This window comes from Bacillus rossius, chromosome 7, assembly GCF_032445375.1.
Source record: "Bacillus rossius redtenbacheri isolate Brsri chromosome 7, Brsri_v3, whole genome shotgun sequence".
Classification (NCBI taxonomy): Eukaryota; Metazoa; Arthropoda; class Insecta; order Phasmatodea; family Bacillidae; genus Bacillus; species Bacillus rossius.
The window spans coordinates 63,454,152-63,468,814 of record NC_086335.1 but is presented as its reverse complement, the minus strand read 5'-3'; the positions used below and the strand labels follow the sequence as shown (position 1 = coordinate 63,468,814).

Here is a 14,663-nt window from a genome sequence, read left to right as displayed (position 1 = left end):
ATAATAAAATTTTATCTTCTGAAACAGGGTTTATTGCCCAGTTTACATGTCTCTATACTAAAGGGTATACAACTTTGCCCTAATGCACATTTAAAATTAATTAATCGAGCTATAGTCACAATTAGACATTGTTGGAGGAGCACACATGAAAAACATATCTACACTCTTCAAGAGTTCACCACACTAATAATAAAAATAGTAATAATAATAAGAAAAAACTTAAAATTTAGTCCCATAGTAAAACCTCTTGATTCTAGTCCACTAGTTTTATAATTTGTAATTTTAAACTACATCAGCTTATTTTTTTTCTTTTTCTTCTTCATAATATTAACGGGTAGTACCTTCGTAATTTGTAATTTAAATGCTAGCCAGTTATAACTTTAAAAGTTCAACATGCAAAAATAAAAATAACTACGTAACTTATAATGCATTGTGCAAATGGAAATATTATGAAATACATTTTGTCACGCACATCATTTTGCAAGCTACGCACACTTAACTAAATATCAGATCAGAGACACTTTAAGAGCCAGTAAAGTACAAATATCTGTGTTGTTTCGTGAGCGCACACTTCAACATGAAACACATCCTGGAATGGAGAAGCTTTCGAGAGAGAGAGGAAACGGCCGCAGGACTGTTCACAAGTCGGGGTCGACCTTGTGGATGCTGCGGACGTGCATCTTCAGGCTGGCCTTGTACGTGGTCCTGTGCGAGCAGTAGGGGCAGGCGAGCTGCGGCTCCTTGCCGCACTCCTGCCGCTCGTGCCGGCGCAGGTTGGACCGGTACTTGTACCGCTTGTGGCACTTGGCGCAGGCGTACGGCAGCTGCTGGCTCGGGCCCCAAGCCGGGAGCACGCCGTCCCTCGCCGCCTTCAGCCACGGCACTGCAACAGGCGGGACGCGCCAGGCATTCACGTGAATCCTGCCTCACCAGCTGGGCACATGCACTCAACACACGACGATATGATGAACGACTACTCTACTTTAAAAAAATACGACTCTAGAACCCTGGCTTAGAAAATAATGCCTGATCATTGGCGTAGCTGTGTTCATAAAGTTGGGGGGGGACAAATAATGATTTTGATGTCATGTAAACCCATTCCCCTCTTACTAAGACGGGGGGTCCGGGGGTCCTCCACCGGAAAACTTTGATTTTAAAAGTGCAAAATAGCGCTTTTTAAGCATTTTTTGTATCTAACCATTGGATACATCGATGTTAAAATTATTATTGTTTCCTTAAGATGAAATTTGATGAGTGAAGAAATTACAAATAAAGATGGGCAGAATAATATTATAAAATAAAAATATCACGGTCTAGAAAGTTGGGGGGGGACAGTCCCCTCCACCCAAAAAGTTCAGGGGGACACGTCCCCCGTCCCCCCCAGTTCCTACGCCCCTGTGCCTGATACAGACGAAACTGTAGCTGAAGGCAAAAGAACAAGTCAATTAATACGGTTATTCACCAGCGATGGGTCGAATCCCAAATTTTCTGAATCCAAATCTCGAATCTGAATCCCAAAAGAGTATCTAAAATATACCCCTCGAATCCGAACATAGGTGTCAAGTGTCAAAAAATAAAAAAATGAACAATAAATTTCAAAAATTTAACTTAGGTTTTGAAACATTCTACCCTTTAAATGGTTGTTTTCACAAACTATGTTTCTGGAATCAATACATATTGTAATTGTATTTATACGATTACTAGTTAAAAGTACGATATCTTGATGTATGGTAACAGGATAGGAATGAAGAAACAAATTCAGAGGTTATAAATGTTGGATTTTTAATTTACTTTAAATCTTTTTCTTCAAATCTTTTTCCTCGAATAACAAGGATTTGAGGATTTTATTGACCCATATCCCTATTATTTACTTTTAAATATAAAGACAGAAGCATAATTATAGCACAATCAAGATTTGTTGTTTACATATGATGGTTTTGAAGTTTTGTTTCTGTCTTGTTGCCAACATTGAGAATGAATTATTGTTTCAGTAGAGTAGTTTTTCAGCTAGAATTTTTAAATAAAAGATTTTTTGCACATTAGTTCCTTGAAACAAAATGCAGATCACAACTTATTTGTCCAGATGATTTTCTAGTCATTTTTACTGTAGCTCGTAGCTCGAATGTAAATAAAAAAATATTAAGTCCCTTTGTTTTACTTATAACAGGGTTACCAATAACAGACGGAAAATATCCCGGGAAGGTGACAACGGTCGCCCTAGGCTGACGCCGACGTCTGTGGTTGTAATTTATAGTTTAAAGTCAAAAAAATAATAAAAAAAAAGGTTAAGGTTTGTCCTGGCCCCAACCAACAGGCCTGAAATTCTCTAATTGGAAAATCTCAGGTTTTTTTTTTCCGTGACCTGCCGACCACACAACCGAATACAGCAACAATCGAGCAACAACTATTTGAACAACAAAGTTTCTTCCCTTACCAAGGTGAAAACAAAGGGAGGTAACTCCCGTGTCAACTGACCAATCATAGTACAGAACCAGGTACATGACCATATAAGGAATACTACTGGAAAAATTTTTTTTTCTCTGAAAGTCTGGAAAGACACATCACACCACCGCATTGCTCACCCTGATTGGCTGGCGAGGCAGTGCCCAGAGAAAGTTCTATTCCATTGCTGTGCAGAAGTGCGCCTACGTGCTGGGTTTACCCACTTATTTGAGGCATGAAAAATAACTAACTGGCGAAGAATCTCACGCCAGTGTCGTCCTTTATTATTTAACTTTCTAGAATGCTACAGTCTCAATAACCAGAAGATGCTTTAAAATTGTAAAAACATAATTAATAGAAATAAAATATTAATTTTAACCATGCCTATGCACAATAGAAGAAACATGAGTAGAAATGAATTATGAAATATGAAGAGGACATCAGTAACATAAAATATTCTCAGTTAATTGTTAACAGTAGCAGAGAGCAGGAATTATGCTATGTTACAAGAATCATAAAATGCTGTAGACATAGAGCATTAATTTAATTTCTTTTCTTACACATAATCAAATACATAGTAGGTTAAACATATTTTAAAATAAAATCAACAAGATTGATATGTATGTAAAATATTAAATTGTGTATTTTCTTATAACTCTGAATGAAATTGATTTTTCTTGTGTGGTAGTCTTTTGAAAATTGTAAATTAAAATAAATTGCATGAGTTCCATGAGTTTTTACTCCAGAAATAAAGGTTGGATTATAAAGTGATAGCTGGATTGCTATCATGAAAATCCATTGAAAACAAGACTTTCTAAATCTTTTTGAACTCATGATATAACAATAAAGCAATTTTCAATTCTTACTCAACAGAAAACTAAAGCCACATATATATGATAGTAATAGGCCATGGGTGCACCAAATGAAAGGTACCTACTGCAAAAAAAATTACTAGATTAAAAAAACACACACACATACTTGGTAGGTAAGGAAACCTTACAAGAAAAATAACAAAAAACAAAATTTTTTCACTTAAGTGGAAAATGACAGATAAAACATTAACAACTTCCACAGAACATTCCATATCTGCGGCCACTGAAGCAAGCAAGAAATCATACAAATCACTTAGCTTAAGGCTGTGTTTCACACGCCAAGTTATGTTTTGCATTTCTGTGTCATTACTATTAGTTAAATTATATGTCCGTAGATAAAATCACTATATTTCTCTTGCATTTTTTTCCCCCTTCAAAACTATTTTCAACAGATATTAATTAAGTGCGATATAATGGACGTAAAGAGATGCACAAGTGATAGTAAACTATCAACACTTGAGTGACTTTATACATCTGTTGAAATTATTTGGGTCAGAACAACAAATGCTCGAGAGGTATAGTGTTAAAAATTTTACAAAGTAACACAATGAAAATGAAATTTCCAATACGGCATGTCAGGCCAAGTCTTGAGCAGGCACCGATAACGTTTCTAGGCTGGCCGTAACCGGATTACCACAGCTGCTTCTCTCTCCGGCACACAGTGCAGCACAGACCGGTAGTTTTCTCGATGCGAAACCACGGAGGCAGCTCCTAAAGGTCCATGGTTTTGATGATGTCGGCGGACAGCTGGTGTCGCATGACCAAGTGCCTGGTCAGTGTGTCCTTCCTGTTGGTGACGTAGGGGCAGCAGGGGCAGCGGAACTCCCGGTCCCGCCCGCACACCGCCCTCTGGTGTCGCAGCAGGCTGCACCTCCACAGGAAGCCCCGGCCGCACTGGCTGCAGCGGTGGGGGCCCGCCCCCTCCCCCTCCCCGTCCGACTGCAGCGACGGCCCGAAACCTGCGAGTACACCGGTCCTGGTCATTGCGATCCCGCGTCCGCAGGTCTGCTCGTGCCATTCAGCTCACAGCTCACAGAGACCAGCACCTTGGAAAATAACGCACAAGTATCCGTGAATGAATGCTGAATCACAATGTCTTTAATAGAAAACTCAATGGTAATTTATGCAGTTTGAGTGGTGAGTCTGCAACTACTGCTGCCTTCTACAGTATTAAAATTTGTTACATAACTAAATTCTTTCCACCTACAAAAAAAAATTAATTATTTTGTGCATATCTTTTAAAACAGTACAATGGATGAATAACTATAAATTAACTTGAGTTAAAAGAAATCAAGTGCTAAAAGTGTTTATAAATTTTTTTTGGAATATGTGTCATGGTTTTTGGACTTGCAGAAATTAAAAAAAAAAAGTTTTGAAATGACTCTGAAAACATGAGGCAGGTTATGACTAAGCACACTTTTTGTAGTGGCTAACCACAATCATTTAAGTACGAATGCCTGCAAGAGATCATCTACAAGTATCATTTTATCCCTGGCTAGCCCACATATTAGGCATACCATACACGTCGTTAACAGGTAAGACATCTGGAGATTGCATGCGTCTCAGGGCAAGGTCTCTATGTCTTAGGTGGGGGTTACTGCAGTAAAATGGTTGCATGCTGTTAGCCAGGTGGTCTGGTGTAAATGCTGCAATTGTGGTCACGGACACAGCTTAAAAGAACAATAGCTAGTTTATAAGGGCAAAGGAAAACCAACAAGGATGGATAAACCATTGGGGAAACCTGTGTGATACCTGCAATTGGCAGGATGGAGATGGGAGGATTGTTGGGTGGAGGATACGATAATGTTGCAAATGGGTGCTACTGTATTAAGGTCTACTGAACCTCACGGAAACTCAAGTCCTCAAGGCCATGACGTCGCCCGTGTAGATCGTGACTCAGATCCTCCTTAGCACAATTACCTACGTATACCTGGACCTGGCCCGCTCTCAGCATCAGGCAGGATGGTTCCGATGAAGTCCAAGTCCCCAGGGGGTTAAATAGTATTTAATGAAACAGTTGACTCCTGGCCTTGAGGATGCACGAAAGAGATTAATAATATTTTAAGATGACAGAAGAACGCAGCAGTGAAACAAAGGTGATGTGCCCGGCGTGGTCACGAGAAGCAATGGAGTTCAACTCGGGTGGGAAACAGCCATAGAGGGCCCTGGATGGCACGCCCATGCCAAACTGAAATAACTTATAGATCATTAAAATGTGTGTCATGACTGTAAACAAACATATAATTAACTTTGTAAAAATGTTACAAGTTACTTAAATCAATAAAAGGTTAATTACATTTGAAGTAGATTAATAAAGTCGAATATTACTGCCCACTTCGGGAGTTCTCGGTACGACTTCGGGAGCGTTCGTACCCGATTCTCTCGTTAAATGAAATTGATACAATAAGATAATAATGATATGTTTTTGGAAACCTGAAATAAAACAAAATTCTTTGGACAAAAAATAAAGAGGTCACAATATATATGTTAAGTCTTTAGGGGAATGAGGCACTGATTCTGCGGCACACTCTAGCGCCCTTGGGCGGAAGTTAGTGTGGCATGTGGCCCTTGTGGTGGGTGTCAGAACTGAGTCAGCGGACCGACTGATTATAGTTAATCTCTCTGAAATGCAGAGAAAAGGTTAGCACCACAGGTAGACAAAACTACAGACATAAGAAAATAATTTAGTTACTAGGACACAAAGTGAGTAGTGCAACCTTGTATGAGTGTGCGTATTGTGTGTGAGCATGTGTGTGCGTGCTGATATCCATAAGAACCAACACTTATCAATTTTGAACAATCATATAATTAATTTGAAACAGCCTCTTTCCCACATATGTAAAATAAATTAAACTAGTCATTTAATTTTTTTTTTGCGTGGAGTCCATGCATGACAGAAGTAAAACTTTTTTCTTTTTAGGAATAGAAAAAATATTTTCATTTTCGATAAAACTATTCACATAAAAATGAATGATAACTATGAACTCATTTCCATGAAAAATGAGAAGATAAAACACAAGCAGCACTATGAGAAATCCGTAGCATCACTGCTGCATCATTTCTACCTCTCCTCTGCCATCTCCCCTACCGGCCGTTACGAATAGCATACAGCATGCTACTCTGCATACCTATTCACCCCTCTCCTTTTTCACCTTTTTGTTGTCTTCCCATTCGACCGCTAGCACATGCATTAGAGGCATTGCCGCTTAAGCACTCTCCTGCTCTACCGGTTCCCCCACCACCTACTTAACTGTTCCCCTCACGTGATCGGAATTTTCCTAACGCTCGAAAATTGTTGCCTCCCCCCTCAGTAAAGAAGTTTCACTTCAAAAATATATCACAACTGTTACTGTAAACATAGGCCCACATACGAAAGCATGGCAATCTTTAAAATAGTATTTAAATTTTTATAAAATACAATTACATTTTTTGCCACTATGCTTGACAATATGTGTGGCAACTCGTAGAAAACACCACAACCCCCAGCGGATATGTGCAAGTAGATTCCTCATTCTCTTTACTGGAGAGTACATAACTTCTCTGATTTCTCAAAGAGGTTCTACGATACCTATGAGGTGCCAAATTGAAGTACACAACAATAAACATTTCCACAAATGTAAGCCACTGTAAAGGGAGGACAGACAGTTTGCTCCGAGTATCTCCAGCTGCTTCCAAGTATAGCTGAGCACTAAAAGTAATTACAACTGGCTATCCGCAGTTACAGCTTCACGTGGTTTTCACTGATGAGCTCATAAAAAAATTAATTTGACTTCAAACTTGCCAATGGACTTATATATAAATTTATACTGCCTCTAAATGTTCAATCATGCACAAATCACATGCTCTAACAAAGATTAAAAACAGTTCTTAACATGCTCTATCATGAAAATTGTTTTCTCATTATAAAGCATAATTATTCTGTTGTATGATATTATGTTGTGTACGTAGCACACCATGTAAAAGGATGGTTCATGGGTCAAATCATAATTTTTTTAATACAAATCTTGAATACAAAGAACTAAGAGTACCGCAAATCTACCCCTCGAATTTTAATTATTGTTTCATGAGTCTGAAATAGAATATTGTACAAGAAATAAAAAAATATTAACTATGGTGTTGAAACATTCAAATCTTTGTTTGATGAACTAAGTTTCCCAAATTAATACATACTGTAACTTTATTTAAATAATTACATACGAAGTATAAAATATTTTAGGAAACAGTAATAGGACTTCAAAGTAGACAGTGTAGAATTTATGAACTTACTACATTTCCTCCAATATTTTTTCTTCAAATCATTTACCTCAAATATGAACTCTTTTGAGGGTATTTTAGGATTTAAGGATTGGACTAGCCCATCCCTTAAAAAGGATTATCCTAGCCACTCACAGAACTTTAAAACCATGTATGAAGAACCAATAATGATGTACAGTGATAAGTATAGTTTGAATGTCTTAACTTGGAAAATGAATACTAACACCTATCTTAATTGCACCCAATGAAAGGTATATTGTGAAATTGCCAACATATTAGAATGAAAAATGACGTAAGTCAGAAATTGTTTAATATCGTTCAAAGATGCTTAGCTCATCATGAAATCATCATACAAAAAAACACATTGTTGAAAGCACTCTAGATTTGATTTGATTGGATTGGATTGCAGTTCACTGTCTCACTGACAACGAGGTCATCAGAGATTGACAAGGGTAATCGTGAAATGGAGCACAGCCCTAATGTACTGATGGAGGAAACGGGAGCATCCCAGTACAACCCACTGTTTCACTGGCTCACTGCTACATCTGCCACATCTCCCACTGGTGAGAGATCTAGGATTGACCTCGCTGGGAATTGAAAATGGATCCACACTGGAACGTTTCAGACAAGTTAGCGGATAAGACCATGGAATTAAAAGAAAACAAGCTGAAATGAAGTTACGTATTTTATATTAGTTTTATTCATCAATGTAATACAGCAAATATATTTTCTGTACCTGACAGTAGATGCTAAGTTGATTGAATGTGTTCAGAGAATGAATGTACCGACACCAGGAGTGCATGTACGTGGTTGTGTCGCTAGACGGCGAAGCCGGCGTCGCGGTGGACGTGCTCGTAGTGGTACTTGAGGTGCGGCTTCTGCCTGAAGCGGCGGCGGCAGATGCGGCAGGGGAACTGGCGCTCCCTGCCGCACTCGAGCCGCTGGTGGCGCCCCAGCGACGCCTTGTAGGAGTACGTCTTCCCGCAGCGCCCGCACCCAAACTCCCCTGCCGGCGTGCCGCGCATCGCCGCCCACGCCCCGGCTGGAACATGACACGGCCGTGCGCTTTGTAGCATAGCGTTCATTTGAGGTTTCATTACTGTTTCATACTCATGTTCCTTCTATCATGCATAGGCATTGAAGGTATTTTGTTTGTGCTAGAACATTAATTATTAATTTTTGTTAGGATTCACATAAAGATGAATGTATTTTTAAAATTTTTTTTCATTCTAATTGATTTGGTCAGTTAAAATTAATATGTCCATTAATTACGTTTTTACAATAATTATAAAGCATATTCTGGTTAATAAGACTAACATTCTAGATGTTTAAAAAAAAAAAATGAAGATACAAGTGAGACACGGGCGCGACACACTGTCGCCAGAAAGTTTTTTTTTCATGCCTCAAGTTAGTGGGGAAACCCAACACATAGGTGCACGACTGCGCAGCAATGGACTGGAACGTTTTCTGGGCGCTGTCTCGCCAGCCAATCAGAATGAACCTTGAGGTGGCATGATGTGTCTTTCCAGACTTTCAGAGAAAAATTCTAGCAGCATATTATTCCATGTACGGTCATAATTCTGATTCTGTATTGGGATTGGTCAGTTGAAACACGGTGTTACCTCCTCCCCTTTGTTTTCGCCTTTGTAAGGGGAGACAACTTCACTGTTCAACTAGTTATCACTCGATTGTCGCCGCGTTCGGTCAGGTCGTCTGCAGCTCACAAATTGAAATGATGTTTAATGAATAGACAATTTCACGCCTGCTGGTCAGGGCCAGGTCAAAGAGTAGTTTTTTTTTTGTTTTCATATTTTTAAAAAAATATAAATTCGACCCCAGGCGTCAGTATTGGCCCAGGATGACTGTTGTCGCACTCCCAGGACATATCTGCGGGATATCGTACCTTACTTAAGATTAAGTAAGGGACTTAAATTTTTTTTGTAATCGAGCGACGAGCTAGGCCTACAGTGAATGTATGTGAAAGATTGTCTGGACCTGTTACGTAAGTTGTGATCTGCTTTTGTTTATGAGAAGTAATGATACAACAAAAGACTGCTTAAAATACTCTTTCATTGTAAATACAACAAAACAACAATTTTTTTTCTTAAGGGAATAATTCATCCTCAATGTTGGCAACAAGGCAAACTTAAAAACATAACTCCAAAATCATAAACTTTACAGTGATTAGTGTCTTGTTACTATTCTGGGTTGCTTAGCCGAGCCAACCTGGAAAGTAACAGCTCCTCACAAGGGTAGAGTGAGTCCAATGGCGGATTAGCACTGAATCAAGTTAAATTTCTTGGAAAACTGGGAAAAAATGTTAATTTAAGACCCCCCTTCCACTATCACATTATCACATCCCAAGATTCTGGATCCACCACTAAGAGTAAAAAACTGTGCTCACTAGATCTGGGCTGTGATAGTGTTGGTACCATAAGCTCCAGCACTACTCTAACATCCATCATGAAAGCCACGAAAAAAAAATATATAACTGGTAAAGCTACAGGATTGTTGACCAGCTATAGTCGACCATTAATAGTAACTTCTTGCGAGAGGGTGCCTCAGTTAAAAAAAAAAAATCTGGAAGGACTTGTCCGGAAATAATACTCTTGACAAATGTGTTATGTTACGAATAATTTTAATATTTTTTTAATAAACAATATTCTTTATTGCACACTTTGTAAAATACAAAACATAAACAGAGGTTCAACCAATATCGAAGTAGTTCCATATACAACAAACAGTGTTGAATATGATCACGCATCTCTTTCGTATTTCTATTAATTTTTATCACAATTTTCCATAGAAATATTAAAGTATGCATCAGTTTTCACTTTGAAGCAAACTGAATAATTACAAACGCTGTCAACAGAAATAATAATGTATTACATTCACATGACAACAGAAAATTAATGAAAAAAGTGTAAAAAAATGTATGGAAAAGGTATTATCTCTGAAAGATTTGTGCAATGGGAGTGCATGACTTGAAGTAAGTTTTTGGACATATGCCATTGCTAAGAACATTTGCTTAGTACATTTTGTTTTTCTTTGTTTTGTTGACCATATTACTGTTTCAGAATATTTTGTGGTGTTTATATCCTTGTTGACAACAGCAATTTTTTTGCTTAATTTTGTGTTTTTTTTGCCTTCTTTTTGGGTTTAATTAATTTATTTCTTTATTTTTATTTTTTTAGTTTTTCTTCAACAGAAAAAGTTGTTAGCAATGGCGTATGTCCAAAAGCTTACTTCAAGTTATGGAAAAGGTATCGGAGAACTCGTAAGAGATGTCAGAGAGAGCTGGCGGTGGACGGAGGCGCGGGTCACAGGCCCCACGGGGCAAGCTGCTGCTTGTGGGTTAGCTCGACGTGTCGCTTCAGGTGGGCCTTCTGCTTGAAGCGGCGCGAGCAGACCTCGCACCGGAACAGGGCCTCCACCCCGCACTCGAACCTCTGGTGCCGGTTCCTGGTGCTCTTGTAGCGGTAGCGCTTGCCGCACTTGGCGCAGTCGAAGCCCCCGGCCTCCTCCCCCCCGCGCCCGCACAGCCGCTCCAGCAGGAACCGCGCCGGCGTCCCTGCAACAGTGCGCCCGCCACGTCACCCGCCAGGGACGACCAGCGGTATTCGTAACCATTTCACAATTGTAAATATTACATTTATTATTGTTGAAATGCCCTGCAAAAAAATTGCTGATTCCTGCTATTTGTTCAGTTTGAGTATGATTCTAAATGAACATACCCAGAACACTCTACAAAATAAAAATAAATTGTAAAAAAAATAAATTGAATAAAAATAACATACACTAAGAGTAGATAATATAGTGTGATTTTTTTCATTTTTCAAAATTTGATGGCTAAGTGGATGAAAAAGGGGTGAGTTGGGTTTTGTGATAAAATAATCATATCTTTCATAGCACTCTCGCACTAACATGAGCTCCAAATATTTGCAGCACATCCTTTTTTTTAAAAAAAAAAAAAAAAAAAAAACACTGACTACGCAGTGCAGATAAACACATTTCCAGTGTTTAAAATACTCACCACACCACTGTCAGTTGCGAATCTCAGATACTTATCGGTAATTACTGTGGGACATTCTACAAGCGAAAATATTTAAAAAGACAAGATTAAATGCAATTTTCGATTTATTAATTTTTTTTATTATTAACGAGCATGTGATATGTATAAAATACAGTTGTAGATGACGTGAAACAAACTACACATATTATTATACAAATGAGAAACAAAAAAAAAAGACACACACTCTCGTCCGGTAGCAGCTGGCTAGACCACACTCTCGCGCTGGCTGGCGAGGAAGACGGGCTCGCGCGGGGGAACCGTGGCTCCTCGCCGCGCTCGAGGCGGGCGTGTCTCTCCCGCTCGTCGCAGCCGCTCCCGCCCAGCCACCACAGCACTTCCGTGCAGCCTGGGACACGGCCGGAACGGAACGCCTGAGCCTCCGTGGCTTGCCTGCGAGATCTTACCTACAATCTGCACTCATCCAACTCACATTCCAAAATATAGTTGCTAATGGATTCTGATAAAAAAAATTTATATTATTGAAATAAGTTTTGGTCACCGAATTAGGCAGTATACTCGATGGCTTTTCTAAATGGTAGAATGGTGCAATTTTTTTTATAATAAGCATTTTTTTTTTTTTTTTTTTTTTTAATTTGCAGTTGAAGTCAGTTTACTGTAACCAAATAGATATTCAACACACACTACAAATAAAATTTTTAATAGAATAAATATAGCAATGAAAAGACTTAAATGAGGAAAAAATTTTTGATAAAGACATCATTAAAACTTTAAAACTTCTATAGCTCATCCTAGGAAAATTTAGTAATTGTATACCTTCAGTTATCATGCACTACTGATGACAACTTTGGTCACTTCAAAACATATTTCTGTGTGCACATGTCTGTGGTGAAAGTATGTGTACATATGTCATATTTTTCTTCATATAACCCATTAAAATTTTCTAATGGTAGCCAAACTGTGATTCAAACTTCTTGATGTCCAAAATTAGTTTTTACAGCAAATAAATACATGTAAATATCAAAATGGCACTTATTATAAACAGATATAACCACACCTTTGTTTCTAAATATTTGACTTCCAGCCAAATATTCGTAACCATTTCACAATTGTAAATATTACATTTATTATTGTTGAAATGCCCTGCAAAAAATTGCTGATTCCTGCTATTTGTTCAGTTTGAGTATGGTTCTAACACTCTACACTCTACAAAATAAAAATAAATTGTAACAAAAAATTGAATAAAAATAACATACACTAAGAGTAGATAACAAAGTGTGATTTTTTCATTTTTCAAAATTTAATGGCTAAGTGGATGAAAAAGGGGTGAGTTGGGTTTGGTGATAAAATAATCATATCTCCTATGATAATCATGCTGAGATTCGGATGGTATATTTAGACGCTAAGTATAATAGAACTAAAAACTTCTCATTTCCTTAATTCCAAACATTATCGAATGAAAACAGGGTAAAATGGTTTTATAACAAAATATCATATCTCCAAAGTAAAGGCGAAGGTATAATCCAAAAGAAAAAAAAACACACACACAGAGTAATTTTTTCTCATTTAAAATTCAATCAGTAGTGGGAAGTAAATAGCAAAAGTTATATTTTATAAAACTAAAATAATCATGTCTCCAAATATTATCAATATGAGAAGATACTGGGTAAGAATAATAAAAAAACTAAAACTAAAAATTATCCTTACAATTTTATAAAATACCACCCATAAGTGAGTGAAAATGTAAAGTTAAATTTAATGAAAAGAAACAAAATGCACCATTGAATTTACTAAATGGGAATGTTAGTAAATGTGAAAGCATAAAGAGATATTAGCGTGCAATTTCTAATTTTTAAAATTTTTATATCTTATTGCATGAGAAGGGGGAAAGTTTGGTTTGGTGATAAAATATTACCGTATTTACCTGCAGAAGGGTGGTCCTTTCATAAGGGTCGCACCCCCTTGATTTAGGGCAAATATCTAATGTTTTTACCATAAGGGTCCCCCCAGTGTATGAGTCATGCACCGCCTTCACTAGAGTTCCATGGATACAAGTGAAACTGGTGTTGATCCTGGCTCTTCTTTATCTGTTTACTACAGGGAGGGTGTTACCGCCCCTTCCACCCCCCCCCCCCCCCATTTTCCATTATTTACGACCATTCCAATTTCCCCACTTCCAAACAAGACAAATTTTTATACCCTTGTTTCCCTACTCATCCATTTGCCACACGAGAGAAGAGGAGCAAGCTACTAAAACTAGCATACAGTTTACTTACCACTGGGCTGGAGGAATATAAAAGGTGCTCTTATAAACTTCAGCAATGGCTGCAGTTTCGTCATGGTACGATCAGTTGAAAGCAAGGGAAATCTCTTTCAAAAACAATGACTGCACAAAGCTGCATCATGAGCACCTGTCAAGATAGACACGATGATTGTGTGGGCGGCAGTTCACAGGACATTCACAAAGAAGAGAGGGAGGGAAAACAAACCGTCAACACTGACATGCGTGGGGAAATATCGTAACTCCAATTCCAATCAAACAGAAGGTGAGATGATGGTTAATTTGGTTTCATTAAGAATACGCAAGTCTATGAATCCTTTAATATAGAAGATAAGAAATATGATATTTTTAATCCACACTCAAAATAAAGATACAATTGTTTTAAAAATTTTCACAGTTTTATTCTTAACAAGATGAAAAAAGAGGATGGTTTGATTTCATTAATTCTTTGATTATAGCCAAATCTAATGAAACTCTAAATAAGGACATTTCTTATAAATTAAATAAAAATAAATTGTGTTTTTTAACTTCATTAAAACTTCACTCCCCAATGGATGGAAAGAAGGTGAGTGTGATTTTATTGAGGTTAAATATCTCTCCAAATACACTAAAAAAGAAAATGATAAACGGAAATATCAATAAACATTAAAAATAAAAAGGCTTACATACATTACCTTTTTCTAAATTCTAACCCTGAACATTTGATAATCCTGAGATTTAATTGCATATATAGCTTACTTAAGAATGTTTGGATTCTATCACAAATGTTTCTTGTAAAATTATG

General features: G+C 37.7%; 1 protein-coding gene across 21 annotated transcripts in view; it reads right to left on the bottom strand.

The window, feature by feature from the left end:
* Positions 1 to 14,663, bottom strand: part of LOC134534196 (longitudinals lacking protein-like) — a 287,153-nt gene that overhangs the window by 74,033 nt on the left and 198,457 nt on the right. Inside the window, exon 5 of one of the 21 annotated variants that reach the window (XM_063372398.1) lies at positions 10 to 883. The exons of 18 other annotated variants lie outside the window; for them this stretch is intronic. In XM_063372398.1, the coding sequence (XP_063228468.1) occupies positions 639 to 883 (245 nt within the window). In that variant the 3' untranslated portion in view covers positions 10 to 638. Of the gene's footprint in view, positions 1 to 9; positions 884 to 8,240; positions 8,611 to 10,192; positions 11,140 to 14,663 lie in introns of those variants that run through there. 2 more of the 21 variants (XM_063372411.1, XM_063372391.1) reach the window with 2 other exon arrangements.